General features: G+C 50.2%; 1 protein-coding gene across 3 annotated transcripts in view; it reads left to right on the top strand.

Annotated features, from left to right (window-relative positions):
• Positions 1-12,463, top strand: part of LOC110532860 (constitutive coactivator of PPAR-gamma-like protein 2) — a 58,070-nt gene extending 45,607 nt beyond the window's left edge. For 2 of the 3 annotated variants that reach the window (XM_036989152.2, XM_090185619.1), the window contains exons 12-16: positions 8,283-8,492; positions 8,619-8,862; positions 10,769-10,904; positions 10,999-11,044; positions 11,184-12,463. In XM_036989152.2, coding sequence (XP_036845047.1) covers positions 8,283-8,492; positions 8,619-8,862; positions 10,769-10,904; positions 10,999-11,044; positions 11,184-11,414 — 867 coding nt within the window. In that variant the 3' untranslated portion in view covers positions 11,415-12,463. Of the gene's footprint in view, positions 1-8,282; positions 8,493-8,618; positions 8,863-10,768; positions 10,905-10,998; positions 11,066-11,183 lie in introns of all 3 variants that reach the window. The other variant, XM_036989151.2, reaches the window with a different exon arrangement.
• Positions 12,464-15,589: the final 3,126 nt, after the last annotated feature.

The following is a 15,589-nucleotide window of genomic DNA, read 5'->3' as shown; positions in this document are numbered from 1 at the left end:
GTTGGAACCAAACCATCACCTCCGCTTCACGGTTGGAACCACACTATCACCTCCGCTTCACGGTTGGAACCACACTATCACCTCTGCTTCACGGTTGGAACCACACTATCACCTCCGCTTCACGGTTGGAACCAAACCATCACCTCCGCTTCACGGTTGGAACCAAACCATCACCTCCGCTTCACGGTTGGAACAACACCATCACCTCCACTTCACGGTTGGAACCAAACCATCACCTCCGCTTCACGGTTGGAACCACACCATCACCTCCGCTTCACGGTTGGAACCAAACCATCACCTCCGCTTCACGGTTGGAACCAAACCATCACCTCCACTTCACGGTTGGAACCAAACCATCGCCTCCGCTTCACGGTTGGAACCAAACCGTCACCTCCGCTTCACGGTTGGAACCAAACTATCACCTCCGCTTCACGGTTGGAACCAAACCATCACCTCCGCTTCACGGTTGGAACCAAACCATCACCTCCACTTCACGGTTGGAACCAAACCATCACCTCCACTTCACGGTTGGAACCAAACCATCGCCTCTGCTTCACGGTTGGAACCAAACCATCACCTCCACTTCACGGTTGGAACCAAACCATCACCTCCACTTCACGGTTGGAACCACACCATCACCTCCGCTTCACGGTTGGAACCAAACCATCACCTCTGCTTCACGGTTGGAACCAAACCATCACCTCCGCTTCACGGTTGGAACCAAACCATCACCTCTGCTTCACGGTTGGAACCAAACCATCACCTCCACTTCACGGTTGGAACCACACCATCACCTCTGCTTCACGGTTGGAACCAAACCATCGCCTCCACTTCACGGTTGGAACCACACCATCACCTCCACTTCACGGTTGGAACCAAACCATCACCTCCGCTTCACGGTTGGAACCACACCATCACCTCTGCTTCACGGTTGGAACCAAACCATCGCCTCCACTTCACGGTTGGAACCAAACCATCACCTCCGCTTCACTGTTGGAACCAAACCATCACCTCCACTTCACGGTTGGAACCACACCATCACCTCTGCTTCACGGTTGGAACCAAACCATCGCCTCCACTTCACGGTTGGAACCAAACCATCACCTCCGCTTCACTGTTGGAACCGTGAAGTGGTCCTCATGAGAGCCAGTTTCATCATAGTGCTTGATGGTTTTTTGCGGCTGCACTTGAAGAAACTTTCAAAGTTGTTGAAGTTTTCCGTCTTGTCTGACCTTCATGTCTTAAAGTAATGATGGACTGTCATTTCTCTTTGCTTATTTGAGCTGTTCTTGCCATAATATGGACTTGGTATTTTATCAAATAGGGCTATCTTCTGTATACCACCCCTACCTTGTCACAACACAGCTGATTGGCTGAAACACTTTAAGAAGGAATTAAATTCCACTAATGAACTTTTAAGAAGGCACACCAAAAATATTTTCAAAACTAAAAGCATTGTATTTGGGACAAATCATTCACTAAACTCTGAACCTCAACTGAATCTTGTAATGAATAATGTGGAAATTGAGCATGTTGAGGTGAATAAACTGCTTGGAGTAACCCTGGATTGTAAACTGTCATGGTCAAAACATATTGATACAACAGTAGCTAAGATGGGGAGAAGTCTGTCCATAATAAAGTGCTGCTCTGCCTTCTTAACAACACTATCAACAAGGCAGGTCCTACAGGCCCTAGTTTCTACCTTCTTAACAACACTGTCAACAAGGCAGGTCCTACAGGCCCTAGTTTCTACCTTCTTAACAACACTATCAACAAGGCAGGTCCTACAGGCCCTAGTTTCTACCTTCTTAACAACACTGTCAACAAGGCAGGTCCTACAGGCCCTAGTTTCTACCTTCTTAACAAGGCAGGTCCTACAGGCCCTAGTTTCTACCTTCTTAACAGCACTATCAACAAGGCAGGTCCTACAGGCCCTAGTTTCTACCTTCTTAACAACACTATCAACAAGGCAGGTCCTACAGGCCCTAGTTTCTACCTTCTTAACAACACTGTCAACAAGGCAGGCCCTACAGGCCCTAGTTTCTACCTTCTCAACAACACTATCAACAAGGCAGGCCCTACAGGCCCTAGTCTCTACCTTCTTAACAACACTATCAACAAGGCAGGTCCTACAGGCCCTAGTTTCTACCTTAACAACACTATCAACAAGGCAGGCCCTACAGGCCCTAGTTTCTACCTTCTTAACAACACTATCAACAAGGCAGGCCCTACAGGCCCTAGTTTCTACCTTAACAACACTATCAACAAGGCAGGCCCTACAGGCCCTAGTTTCTACCTTCGTAACAACACTATCAACAAGGCAGGTCCTACAGGCCCTAGTTTCTACCTTCTTAACAACACTATCAACAAGGCAGGCCCTACAGGCCCTAGTTTCTACCTTAACAACACTATCAACAAGGCAGGCCCTACAGGCCCTAGTTTCTACCTTCGTAACAACACTATCAACAAGGCAGGCCCTACAGGCCCTAGTTTCTACCTTTGTAACAACACTATCAACAAGGCAGGTCCTACAGGCCCTAGTTTCTACCTTCTTAACAACACTATCAACAAGGCAGGTCCTACAGGCCCTAGTTTCTACCTTCTTAACAACACTGTCAACAAGTCAGGCCCTACAGGCCCTCGTTTCTACCTTCTCAACAACACTATCAACAAGGCAGGCCCTACAGGCCCTAGTTTCTACCTTAACAACACTATCAACAAGGCAGGCCCTACAGGCCCTAGTTTCTACCTTTGTAACAACACTATCAACAAGGCAGGTCCTACAGGCCCTAGTTTCTACCTTCTTAACAACACTATCAACAAGGCAGGTCCTACAGGCCCTAGTTTCTACCTTAACAACACTATCAACAAGGCAGGTCCTACAGGCCCTAGTTTCTACCTTCTTAACAACACTGTCAACAAGGCAGGCCCTACAGGCCCTAGTTTCTACCTTAACAACACTATCAACAAGGCAGGTCCTTCAGGCCCTAGTTTCTACCTTCTTAACAACACTATCAACAAGGCAGGTCCTACAGGCCTTATTTTCTACCTTCTTAACAAGGTAGGTCCTACAGGCCCTAGTTTCTACCTTCTTAACAACACTGTCAACAAGGCATGCCCTACAGGCCCTAGTTTCTACCTTAACAACACTATCAACAAGGCAGGCCCTACAGGCCCTAGTTTCTACCTTCGTAACAACACTATCAACAAGGCAGGTCCTACAGGCCCTAGTTTCTACCTTCTTAACAACACTATCAACAAGGCAGGCCCTACAGGCCCTAGTTTCTACCTTAACAACACTATCAACAAGGCAGGCCCTACAGGCCCTAGTTTCTACCTTCGTAACAACACTATCAACAAGGCAGGTCCTACAGGCCCTAGTTTCTACCTTCTTAACAAGGCAGGTCCTACAGGCCCTAGTTTATACGTTCTTAACAACACTATCAACAAGGCAGGTCCTACAGGCCCTAGTTTCTACCTTATCAACACTATCAACAAGGCGAGTCCTACAGTCCCTAGTTTCTACATTCTTAACAACACTATCAACAAGGCAGGTCCTACGGGCTCTAGTTTCTACATTCTTAACAACACTATCAACAAGGCAGGTCCTACAGGCCCTAGTTTCTACCTTCTTAACAACACTATCAACAAGGCAGGTCCTACAGGCCCTAGTTTCTACCTTCTTAACAGCACTATCAACAAGGCAGGTCCTACAGGCCCTAGTTTCTACCTTCTTAACAACACTATCAACAAGGCAGGTCCTACAGGCCCTAGTTTCTACCTTCTTAACAACACTATCAACAAGGCAGGTCCTACAGGCCCTAGTTTCTACCTTAACAACACTATCAACAAGGCAGGTCCTACAGGCCCTAGTTTCTACCTTCTTAACAACACTATCAACAAGGCAGGTCCTTCAGGCCCTAGTTTCTGCCTTCTTAACAGCACTATCAACAAGGCAGGTCCTACAGGCCCTAGTTTCTACCTTCTTAACAACACTATCAACAAGGCAGGTCCTACAGGCCTTAGTTTCTACCTTCTTAACAAGGCAGGTCCTACAGGCCCTAGTTTCTACCTTAACAACACTATCAACAAGGCAGGTCCTACAGGCCCTAGTTTCTACCTTCTTAACAACACTATCAACAAGGCAGGTCCTTCAGGTCCTAGTTTCTACCTTCTTAGCAACACTATCAACAAGGCAGGTCCTACAGGCCTTAGTTTCTACCTTCTTAACAACACTATCAACAAGGCACCCATACAAACCCCACCAGACATGCCACCAGAGGTCTGTTTAAACTACTAATACACAGCTCAGACACCCATACATACCCCACAAGACATGTCACCAGAGGTCTCTTCACAGTCCCCAAGTCCAGAACAGACTATGGGAGGTGCACAGTACTACATAGAGCCATGACTACATGGAACTCTATTCCACAGTACTACACAGAGCCATGACTACATGGAACTCTATTCCACATCAGGTAACTGATGCAGCAGGAGAATCAGATTTTAAAAAAACTGGTAAAAATACACCTTATGGAACAGCGGGGACTGTGAAGTAACAAGGAACAGCGGGGACTGAAGCAACAAGGAACAGCGGGGACTGAAGCAACACGAACATAGGCACAGACACATGGATAGACACATGATAACATACGCACTATACACAAACGTACACATGGATTTTGAGTTGTAGATATGTGGTAGTGATGGGGTATGGGCCTGAGGGCACACAGTGTGTTGTGAAATCTGTAATGAATCTAATGTATTTAAAATGATATAACTGCCTTTACAGGACCCCAAGAAGAGTGGCTGCTACCTTGGCAGGAACTAATGAGGATCCATAATAAACCCCAGGAAGAGTAGCTACTGCCTTGGCAGGAACTCATGGGGGTCCATAATAAACCCCAGGAAGAGTAGCTGCTGCCTTGGCCGGAACTAATGGTGATCCATAATAAACCCCAGGAAGAGTAGCTGCTGCCTTGGCAGGAACTAATGAGGATCCATAATAAACCCAGAAAGAGTAGCTGCTGCCTTGGCAGGAACTAATGAGGATCCATAATATACCCAGGAAGAGTAGCTGCTGCCTTGGCCGGAACTAATGGTGATCCATAATAAAACACAGGAAGAATAGCTGCCGCCTTGGCAGGAACTAATGGGGATCCATAATTAATACAAATACCAAATACCTGTTAATTGAAATGCATTCCAGGTGACTACCTCGTGAAGCTGGTTGAGAGAATGCCAAGAGTGTGCAAAGCTATCAAGGCAAACGGTGGCTACTTGAAGAATCTCAAATATAAAATACATTTTGATTTGTTTAACACTTTATTTGGTTACTACATGATTCCATGTGTAATTTCATAGTTGTGATATCTTCACTATTATTCTAGAGAATAGTAAAAATAAAGAAAAAACCTAATTCTAAAACTTGTGTGAACAAAATAAAAATATCTTGTGTGTTCTCCTTTGTCCTGAGTTGAGGGGTCCGTACGTTCTCCTTTGTCCTGAGTTGAGGGGTCCGTACGTTCTCCTTGGTCCTGAGTTGAGGGGTCCGTACGTTCTCCTTGGTCCTGAGTTGAGGGGTCCGTACGTTCTCCTTTGTCCTGAGTTGAGGGGTCCGTACGTTCTCCTTTGTCCTGAGTTGAGGGGTCCGTACGTTCTCCTTTGTACTGAGTTGAGGGGTCCGTACGTTCTCCTTTGTCCTGAGTTGAGGGGTTTGTGCGTTCTCCTTTGTCCTGAGTTGAGGGGTCTGTGCGTTCTCCTTTGTCCTGAGTTGAGGGGTTTGTGCGTTCTCCTTTGTCCTGAGTTGAGGGGTCTGTGTGTTCTCCTTTGTCCTGAGTTGAGGGGTCCGTACGTTCTCCTTTGTCCTGAGTTGAGGGGTCTGTGCGTTCTCCTTTGTCCTGAGTTGAGGGGTCCGTGCGTTCTCCTTTGTCCTGAGTTGAGGGGTCTGTGCGTTCTCCTTTGTCCTGAGTTGAGGGGTCCGTGCGTTCTCCTTTGTCCTGAGTTGAGGGGTCCGTACGTTCTCCTTTGTCCTGAGTTGAGGGGTCCGTACGTTCTCCTTTGTCCTGAGTTGAGGGGTCCGTACGTTCTCCTTTGTCCTGAGTTGAGGGGTTTGTGCGTTCTCCTGTGTCCTGAGTTGAGGGGTCCCTAGGTTCTCCTTGGTCCTGAGTTGAGGGGGCCGTACGTTCTCCTTTGTCCTGAGTTGAGGGGTCCGTACGTTCTCCTTTGTCCTTTAGTTGAGGCGTCCGTGTGTTCTCCTTTGTCCTGAGTTGAGGGGTCCGTACGTTCTCCTTTGTCCTGAGTTGAGGGGTCCGTACGTTCTCCTTTGTCCTGAGTTGAGGGGTCCGTACGTTCTCCTTTGTCCTGAGTTGAGGGGTCCGTACGTTCTCCTTTGTCCTGAGTTGAGGGGTCCGTACGTTCTCCTTTGTCCTGAGTTGAGGGATCCTTACGTTCTCCTTTGTCCTGAGTTGAGGGTTTTGTGCGTTCTCCTTTGTCCTGAGTTGAGGGGTCCGTGCGTTCTCCTTGGTCCTGAGTTGAGGGGTCCGTACGTTCTCCTTGGTCCTGAGTTGAGGGGTCCGTACGTTCTCCTTTGTACTGAGTTGTACTGAGTTGAGGGGTCCGTACGTTCTCCTTTGTCCTGAGTTGAGGGGTCCGTACGTTCTCCTTGGTCCTGAGTTGAGGGGTCCGTACGTTCTCCTTGGTCCTGAGTTGAGGGGTCCGTACGTTCTCCTTGGTCCTGAGTTGAGTGGTCCGTGCTTTCTCCTTGGTCCTGAGTTGAGGGGTCCGTACGTTCTCCTTTGTCCTGAGTTGAGGGGTTTGTGCGTTCTCCTTTGTCCTGAGTTGAGGGGTCCGTACGTTCTCCTTTGTACTGAGTTGAGGGGTCCGTACGTTCTCCTTTGTCCTGAGTTGAGGGGTTTGTACGTTCTCCTTGGTCCTGAGTTGTGGGGTCCGTGCGTTCTCCTTTGTCCTGAGTTGAGGGGTCCGTGCGTTCTCCTTTGTCCTGAGTTGAGGGGTCCGTGCGTTCTCCTTTGTCCTGAGTTTTGGTGGTCCCTGTAGGGTGTGTCCCTGGTTAGACTGTCTGATGGGTGTGTGTCCCTGGTTACACTGTCTGATGGGTGTGTCCCTGGTTAGACTGTCTGATGGGTGTGTGTCCCTGGTTACACTGTCTGATGGGTGTGTCCCTGGTTAGACTGTCTGATGGCTGATCCTTTAGGGTGTTTCCCTGGTTACACTGTCTGATGGCTGATCCTTTAGGGTGTGTCCCTGGTTACACTGTCTGATGGCTGATCCTTTAGGGTGTTTCCCTGGTTACACTGTCTGATGGCTGATCCTTTAGGGTGTGTCCCTGGTTACACTGTCTGATGGCTGGTCCTTTAGGGTGTGTCCCTGGTTACACTGTCTGATGGCTGGTCCTTTAGGGTGTGTCCCTGGTTACACTGTCTGATGGGTGTGTGTCCCTGGTTACACTGTCTGATGGGTGTTTCCCTGGTTAGACTGTCTGATGGCTGGTCCTTTAGGGTGTTTCCCTGGTTAGACTGTCTGATGGCTGGTCCTTTAGGGTGTGTCCCTGGTTACACTGTCTGATGGGTGTGTCCCTGGTTAGACTGTCTGATGGCTGGTCCTTTAGGGTCTTTCCCTGGTTAGACTGTCTGATGGCTGGTCCTTTAGGGTCTTTCCCTGGTTAGACTGTCTGATGGCTGATCCTTTAGGGTGTTTCCCTGGTTAGACTGTCTGATGGGTGTGTCCCTGGTTAGACTGTCTGATGGGTGTGTCCCTGGTTAGACTGTCTGATGGCTGGTCCTTTAGGGTGTTTCCCTGGTTAGACTGTCTGATGGCTGATCCTTTAGGGTGTTTCCCTGGTTAGACTGTCTGATGGGTGTGTGTCCCTGGTTACACTGTCTGATGGCTGGTCCTTTAGGGTGTGTCCCTGGTTACACTGTCTGATGAGTGTGTCCCTGGTTAGACTCTGATGGCTGATCCTTTAGATCCAGCAGGCCCTGTGAGGTCACATTCTTCACAGCATCCAGCCTAGCTGACGTCATGCGTTTTTCTGGGGGGGGGAATCCTTTGTATTTTTTCTCTGGCCTCCATTGATTTAGTCACCCTAATTCTGACCATCCTACTCGGGTAATAACTCCAATAACTTTGGAATGGATTATGATAGCGACATGAGGTTTGGAACATTGGTTTTCTTAGAGGATTATCTGCACAGTTAACATTTACCCATTGGTCAAAAGATGCGTTTTTGATTGGACACATTATTTAATGTGTGTCTGTAGGTGGAGAAGGTAGATGGTCGGGGAGTGCAGCTGGCGTCTCTCTTCATGGCGGGCGTGGACACGGCTCTGTTGGTCAACGATGTGTGTGGTCAGCCGTTACCATGGGAACACTGCTGCCCCTGGGGCTTCTTCGACGGGAAACTCTTCCAGACCAAACTGGCCCGTGCCGCTCGAGACCGCCAGGCTCTGCTCGACATGTGTGAAGGACAGGTCGGTCGGGGGGGGGGGTTGGATGGCCATTGTCCCCCATGAGACAAATTGCTTTCTGTGACCCATGTAAAAGGCTAACTCGACTTCTGGGATTTATAAGTATATATCATTTTTTCTGTCCAACAGGAGGAGCTGGTGTCTCGTGTGGAGAAGATGCGTCAGGCCATCCTAGAAGGCATCAACTTCTCTCGTCCTCCTCCCCCTCCTCCTCCTCTCCCCCCTCCTTCCTTCCTGCCCCCTCCCCCCTTCTACCCTCTGCCTCCCCTCTACCCTCCCCGACCGATGGGCAACATGCCACACCACCACCCACAACATCCTCACCCTCATCACCACTCACACCCAGCCCAGCATAGACCCAGAGCCTTCCCAGGTGAGCATCTCACACACACACACACACACGTTCACAAGTGCACACACATATCCAATAGATCAATGCAAAGATCCAGACACTGAGGCGTTGGTGTTGGATCCAAGACGCTGAGGCGTTGGTGTTGGATCCAAGACGCTGAGGCGTTGGAATAAGTTGCCGGTGCTGGATCCGGGGCGTCGGTGCTGGATCCGGGGCGTCGGTGCTGGATCCGGGGCGTCGGTGCTGGATCCGGGGCGTCGGTGCTGGATCCGGGGCGCCGGTGCTGGATCCGAGACGCCTAGGCGTTGGTGTTGGATCCAAAACGTTGGTGTTGGAACCTGAGACGCCTATCCGTTGGTGTTGGATCCGTGGCATTGGTGTTGGATCCAAGACGCTGAGGCGTTGGTGTTGGATCCGAGACGCCTAGGCGTCGGTGCTGGATCCGGGGCGCCGGTGCTGGATCCGGGGCGCCGGGGGTTGGATCCGGGGGTTGGATCCGGGGCGCCGGGGGTTGGATCCGGGGCGCCGGGGGTTGGATCCGGGGCGCCGGGGGTTGGATCCGGGGCGCCGGGGGTTGGATCCGAGGCGCCGGTGTTTGGATCCGAGACGCCTAGGTGCCGGTGTTGGAACCGAGACGCCTGGGCGTCGGTGCTGGATCCTGGGCGTCGGTGCTGGATCCTGGGCGTCGGTGCTGGATCCGGGGGCGTCGGTGCTGGATCCGGGGGCGTCGGTGCTGGATCCGAGGCGTCGGTGTTGGATCCGAGACGTCTAGGCGTTGGTGCTGGATCCGAGACGCCTAGGTGCCGGTGCTGGATCCGGGGCGTCGGTGCTGGATCCGGGGCGTCGGTGCTGGATCCGGGGCATTGGTGTTGGATCCAAGACGCTGAGGCGTTGGTGTTGGATCCGAGACGCCTAGGTGTCGGTGCTGGATCCTGGGCGTCGGAGCTGGATCCTGGGCGTCGGAGCTGGATCCTGGGCGTCGGAGCTGGATCCTGGGCGTCGGAGCTGGATCCGGGGCGCCGGTGCTGGATCCGAGGCGTCGGTGCTGGATCCGGGGAGCTGGATCCGAGGCGTCGGTGCTGGATCCGAGGCGCCGGTGCTGGATCCGAGGCGCCGGTGCTGGATCCGAGGCGCCGGTGCTGGATCCGAGGCGCCGGTGCTGGAACCGAGGCGTCGGTGCTGGATCCGAGGCGTCGGTGCTGGATCCGGGGCGCCGGAGCTGGATCCGAGGCGTCGGTGCTGGATCCGAGGCGCCGGTGCTGGATCCGAGGCGTCGGTGCTGGAACCGAGGCGTCGGTGCTGGATCCGAGGCGTCGGTGCTGGATCCGAGGCGCCGGTGCTGGAACCGAGGCGCCGGTGCTGGAACCGAGGCGCCGGTGCTGGATCCGAGGCGCCGGTGCTGGAACCGGGGCGTCGGTGCTGGATCCGGGGCGCCGGAGCTGGATCCGAGGCGTCGGAGCTGGATCCGAGGCGCCGGTGCTGGATCCGAGGCGCCGGTGCTGGATCCGAGGCGCCGGTGCTGGATCCGAGGCGCCGGTGCTGGATCCGGGGCGCCGGTGCTGGATCCGGGGCCCCGGAGCTGGATCCGGGGCCCCGGAGCTTGATCCGGGGCGCCGGAGCTGGATCCGAGGCGCCGGAGCTGGATCCGAGGCGTCGGTGCTGGATCCGAGGCGCCGGTGCTGGATCCGGGGCGCCGGTGCTGGATCCGGGGCGCCGGAGCTGGATCCGGGGCGCCGGAGCTGGATCCGAGGCGCCGGAGCTGGATCCGAGTCGCCGGTGCTGGATCCGAGGCGTCGGTGTTGGATCAGAGACGTCGAGGCGTTGGTGCTGCATCCGAGACGCTGTTCGTGCACCAGGAAGTTTGATGTTCTATCTGCACTTTTCTAACAGATAACAAGCACACTTTTATCTGTCTTTTAATGAGCAGGTCTGCAGTCGATCCCCCCCCAGGGAGGGAAGTTGGAGATAGCCGGAATGGTGGTGGGGCAGTGGGCCGGGAACAAACCACTGCGTGGCAGAGGGGGATTCAACATGCAGGTGGTGTCAGTCGGGGCTGGGAGAGGGTAAGACACTGCTGCTGCGCTCTAAATTAATACTCCATACTTACTTGTGTCTAATATGACTTTTTACTAATCCCTCTCTCCCCCGTCTCTCCAGAAGGGGTAAGGACATCCCAGTGAAAGGAGGGCGAGGAGGTAAAAAGGTGACTGCCAACAGAATAAAGGTTTGACATCAGAATAAGGTCAAGCCATAGAATAAGCGGTGTGTTGTCACACTAAATGTAAAGAGACCGTTAGATGTAGTTTTAAAAAAGCATTAACTCTTTCTCTCCTTCCCTCCAGACCTCACCCCCTCCCCCCTCCACCAGTCCCCCCAAGTCCTCTGAGGGTGAGGGTCTTAACTCTGGGGGTGTGGCCCAGAAGCTGAACGGCAGCCCTGCAGCCTCCGCTATTGGCCAGCCTTTGGATCTTCCCCCACTGGCCCAGCCAAACCCGTGTGCCTTAGCCAGCAAAGACAACCAATCAGAGGAGGCCCCTTGTTGCCTTGACAGCTGTCCTTCAGACGGAATGTAACGAAGGAGAATTGACTAGGCTTTCCCAGAATGCACCAGGGTGTTCTGAAAGTGCCGTCTGTGTTCCACTGCCTTCCCCTGTCTGTTAGCCTCGCCCACCAACACACCAACCAGGAAGTCAGAGAGGGGGAGGTGCTCTGCTCAATCAGTGGATTTGATTGAGGTGTTCCGCTAGCCTTTCCCCCCCTCTCTCTGCTTCTTTGTGTGATTGGTTCGGCAGAGCAGTAAGCCCAACCCCTTGATTTTGTCATGTTTTATTTTAACGATGAGAGGTTTTTCTCCATGAGTCCATTTTGTCTAAGCCCTGCCCCATAAAGCCCTGCCCCCATGGCTGTTGTAGCCCCAGCACACTGTCTCATGTTGTAATGATCCCTCCCTAGTGTTAAAATTGATTGTGAATTGAAATGGGATGATGTGATCTACACTCCCCTACCGAGGTCCGCACAGTTAGACTTGAACTACAGTGTTTAGTAGTAGTAATAGTGGGTTTACACACACAGTAACGTTGACACTAAACACACACTGTTGGCCAGTCTGTTAGTTCCTCGGTTTGGTAGCCATTGGAGGTGTGTAAAGGTTTAGTTGCCCAACCCAGCCGTGTTGAGACCCCCTGACCACAGATGTAAACTGTTGCCATAGGGACCTCATGGCAAGCGGTGTTCCATGTGAGGTCAGAGAGGAATAGAGAAAGGAGGAAGACATGGGCGTTTGCTAAATCCCCCAATACACCACCGATAATGATCTATTAGCATCAACCGCGCCTCTAACCTCCCCGCCAGACCCATCTGTATTAGCTACGCTGCGTTGTGTTGCTAATCACAACACTACCTAGGGCGGCAAGTAGCCTAGTGGTTAGAGCGTTGGGCCAGTCACCGTAAGGTTACTGGATCAAATCCCAGAGCTGACAAGGTAAACATCTGTCGTTCTGCCCCTGAACAAGGCAGTTAACCCACTGTTCCCCAGTAGGCCGTCATTGTAAATAAGAATTTGTTCTTAACTGACTTGCCTAGTTAAATAAAGGTTACATTTAAATATAAAATATTACCCTGAGCGTCGGTGTGTTAGCATAGCTTAGCCCCTTCAGTAGCATTTGCACCGCTAATGCGTTAGCATGCTAACGTAGGCCAGACCCTTGAATAACATTAGCACTTACGTTAATATGCTAGCATGCTAATTTAGCCTAGCCCAGCCGTGTTGAGACCCCCTGACCGCAGATGTATGTACGCACCTTAACCTGATGCTCCAACGTATGGAAGCTCTTACCCCTATATTATATTACTGCATTATCCCCTATGCTCTTATTGTATATCCCAATGGGGAGCACTTACTAATGTTGCATTCGTTGTGATTATTAATGAATTGACAGTCTGTCTGAGAGGGTTCCCCTGTGACCTAGGACATTTCTTTTACCTCTAACTTTAGACATTAGACACCTTTAGAGACTTCTTTTGTACGTTAATATACCCCTGTTAACAATAGCTGTTTAAATGTGAGCAGAGTGGTCTTCAGAAGAGTCCCACTGGATCCCCTTGCAGGTTAAAACACAGTCAGGACAAACATGGTGCCACATCAGGTGTTAGAGGTCAGATTGCTGCCCCTCTGACTGGCACCGCGTCTAAATTGGCACCCTATTTCCTACATGGTGCACTACTACTCCTGTTCATCAGAAGCAGTGCATTATGGGGGTAGGTTGCCGTTATAGACAAGACCCGATGAAGTCCCAAAGCATAGACCCACACCAGCCCTGTCACCTGGCTGGCCAATTGGGACAGGCCTGGTAGCACCGCCTCCCCAACCCCGCCTGGTGATTACCAGTCACCACGGCGATAGCACAGCGTTCTAAGCTCTTTAACCAACAGGAAGCACTTCCCCCAAACTACCTAGACAATCAGCAGGGGTTTGGGGTGGGAACACTTGAATGTTCTGCCCCAAATCTAAAGATCCTAAATAGTTTTATAATTATGATAGAGGACAAAAATAAGTATTCCCTTAATAGGTGTGCTCTGAGAGGAATCAGAGTATTGACTTGTTTTAATGTTAGTAGATGACAGAGCAGAGAGGAATCAGAGTATTGACTTGTTTTAATGACAGAGCAGAGCAGTAGGATTGATCTGTCTGTCTCCTGGACATCTGTAGAAATAACATGGACTTAATCAACTCAACTAAACCAGCGTAGGGACATGGATGCTGCCCAAAGGACTCCTAGTCCTTCTACTGCACTACTCCTGTTTAGGGCCCATAGGGCTTTGGTCAGAAGTAGTGCACTATATAGGGAATGGGGTACCATTTGGGAGGCACCCAATATGAATCCCTGGCAAGGCAACAGAAGGAGACCATGTCAATGACTTGATGCTGTATCTATCTGATGGTAGGCCTAAGACAATGTTTCCCAAACTCGGACATGGGGACGCCATGGTTTTTTCCCCCTAGCACTACACAGCTGATTCAAATAATCAAAGCTTGACGACGAGTTGGTTTTTGAATTGGCTGTGTAATGCTAGGGTCAAAACCAAAAGGTGCACCGGGAGGGGGGTTGACTGAGTTGGGGAAACGCTGGTCTAAAATCTTAACTGTTTAACTGAAGGAAACCCTGACCAGATTAAATGGCACCCTATTCCCTACATTCTGACTGATCCTCTTCGCTCCTGTGAAGAACCTAAGGATTCCACAAGACTGCCTCTGCTGCTGATCTTCAGACTTATTCTCATAGGGTACACAGCCATTGTTGATATTTAAATCATTGAGTCCACCGTTAAGATCCATTACACCGAGACACAACAAACGGCCCGTTAACTTGTGAACAAACAAGTACCAAATGAAAGCTAGGGTTTTACTGATAGCTGGTTATTGACATGACTACAGCTGAAGCATACAGAGCATTGTTAGGAGTGCTGCTACTATAGTTGTAGGACAGTAGTAACAGTATTGGACGAAGCTCTTCAGGACTGTAGGTAAAACACAAACATAAAGGGCGACATTCTGTCTGCTAAATAGTCCAATTCCAGCCCCAACTACCTTAGTAGCATCTCCATAGCCCCACAAAGCCCAAAGTTGCAAAAAGCAAACAAAGCATCTAAATACACTTCAACCAAAATGATTTTAGAAAGCTGTGGCTCGAGACTCCATGGCGTGCAAAGGGTTGTGGAACTGCTTACAAGCAAATCATCTCTGCCTTCTGATGGTTGTTGTAAAACGAGATTTTGGAGATTAACCCCACATGAAGTATTGGGAACAACAACAGTCATTTAATCCAGTCGTCTCAGGGCTATCGAGCAGACAGATTTGAACCCCTAGACTGGCTAGAGAAGAGCCCCACTGGTCATATAATACCCAGCATGACTAGACGACTACCATTCATACATATATATATGTAGATACAGTACATATTCATAGGTTGCACCTCCGTCACTCGGTCGCATCATGCCATTGTTGTGAACGTTCTCAAGCAGGCCTCTATCTGTGGCGCCATAGTGGTGCCCTAAAGTTGCCATTAAAAAAAGTAATTTTTGGAAATACAATAACATTGCTAAAGTAGTCAAGTATTTAGTAGGAAACAATTTTGCCAGCGTTATCATGCCGTCAAATTTACTTTGATTACGATGTTGTCAATAGCTAGCAAACTTTGTCTAAAACCCCATTTTAAAAAATGGCCTCACCTCTATTTTAGCTAGCTTTCTAGCTAATGTTACACTGCATTTAAAGTAAATCTGGTGGCATCACCTCAATTTTAGCTAGCTAGCTAATGTTATATTATATCTAAAGTCAATCTGGTGGCCTCACCTCAATCTTAGCTAACTAATGTTATACTGTATCTAAAGTCAATCTGGCGTCATCAAAAGGTTATTTATTATTTCCTTTTGAATGTCATTGTATTTCCAAGCCACTGTAATGCACTTTTGATGAAATCTTCATCAGCAGAACGCTCAGTCGTGCCTCAGTTCAAAACGAACGTTCTAAACAATATTGTGACACAACTTGCAACCCATGAATAATGCTTTGCCCTTTTTCTCATGACATTACTGTAGCACATTAAGATAATGGGACACTGCAGGTCATGAGTATTTCTGTTCAGCCAGGAGGAGGAGTGGGCCTACTTATGTCACTCCGCTAGCTGGCAAGATTACGTTCCTGTCGACTCACTCGTAAGAATACTTACTCACGCACACAGTAGTTGTT

This window comes from Oncorhynchus mykiss, chromosome 9 (assembly GCF_057628025.1).
Source record: "Oncorhynchus mykiss isolate SJ-2025 chromosome 9, ASM5762802v1, whole genome shotgun sequence".
NCBI classification, from domain to species: Eukaryota; Metazoa; Chordata; class Actinopteri; order Salmoniformes; family Salmonidae; genus Oncorhynchus; species Oncorhynchus mykiss.
The sequence above is the reverse complement of the archived record's forward strand: the minus strand, read 5'-3'. Positions and strand labels throughout refer to the sequence as shown.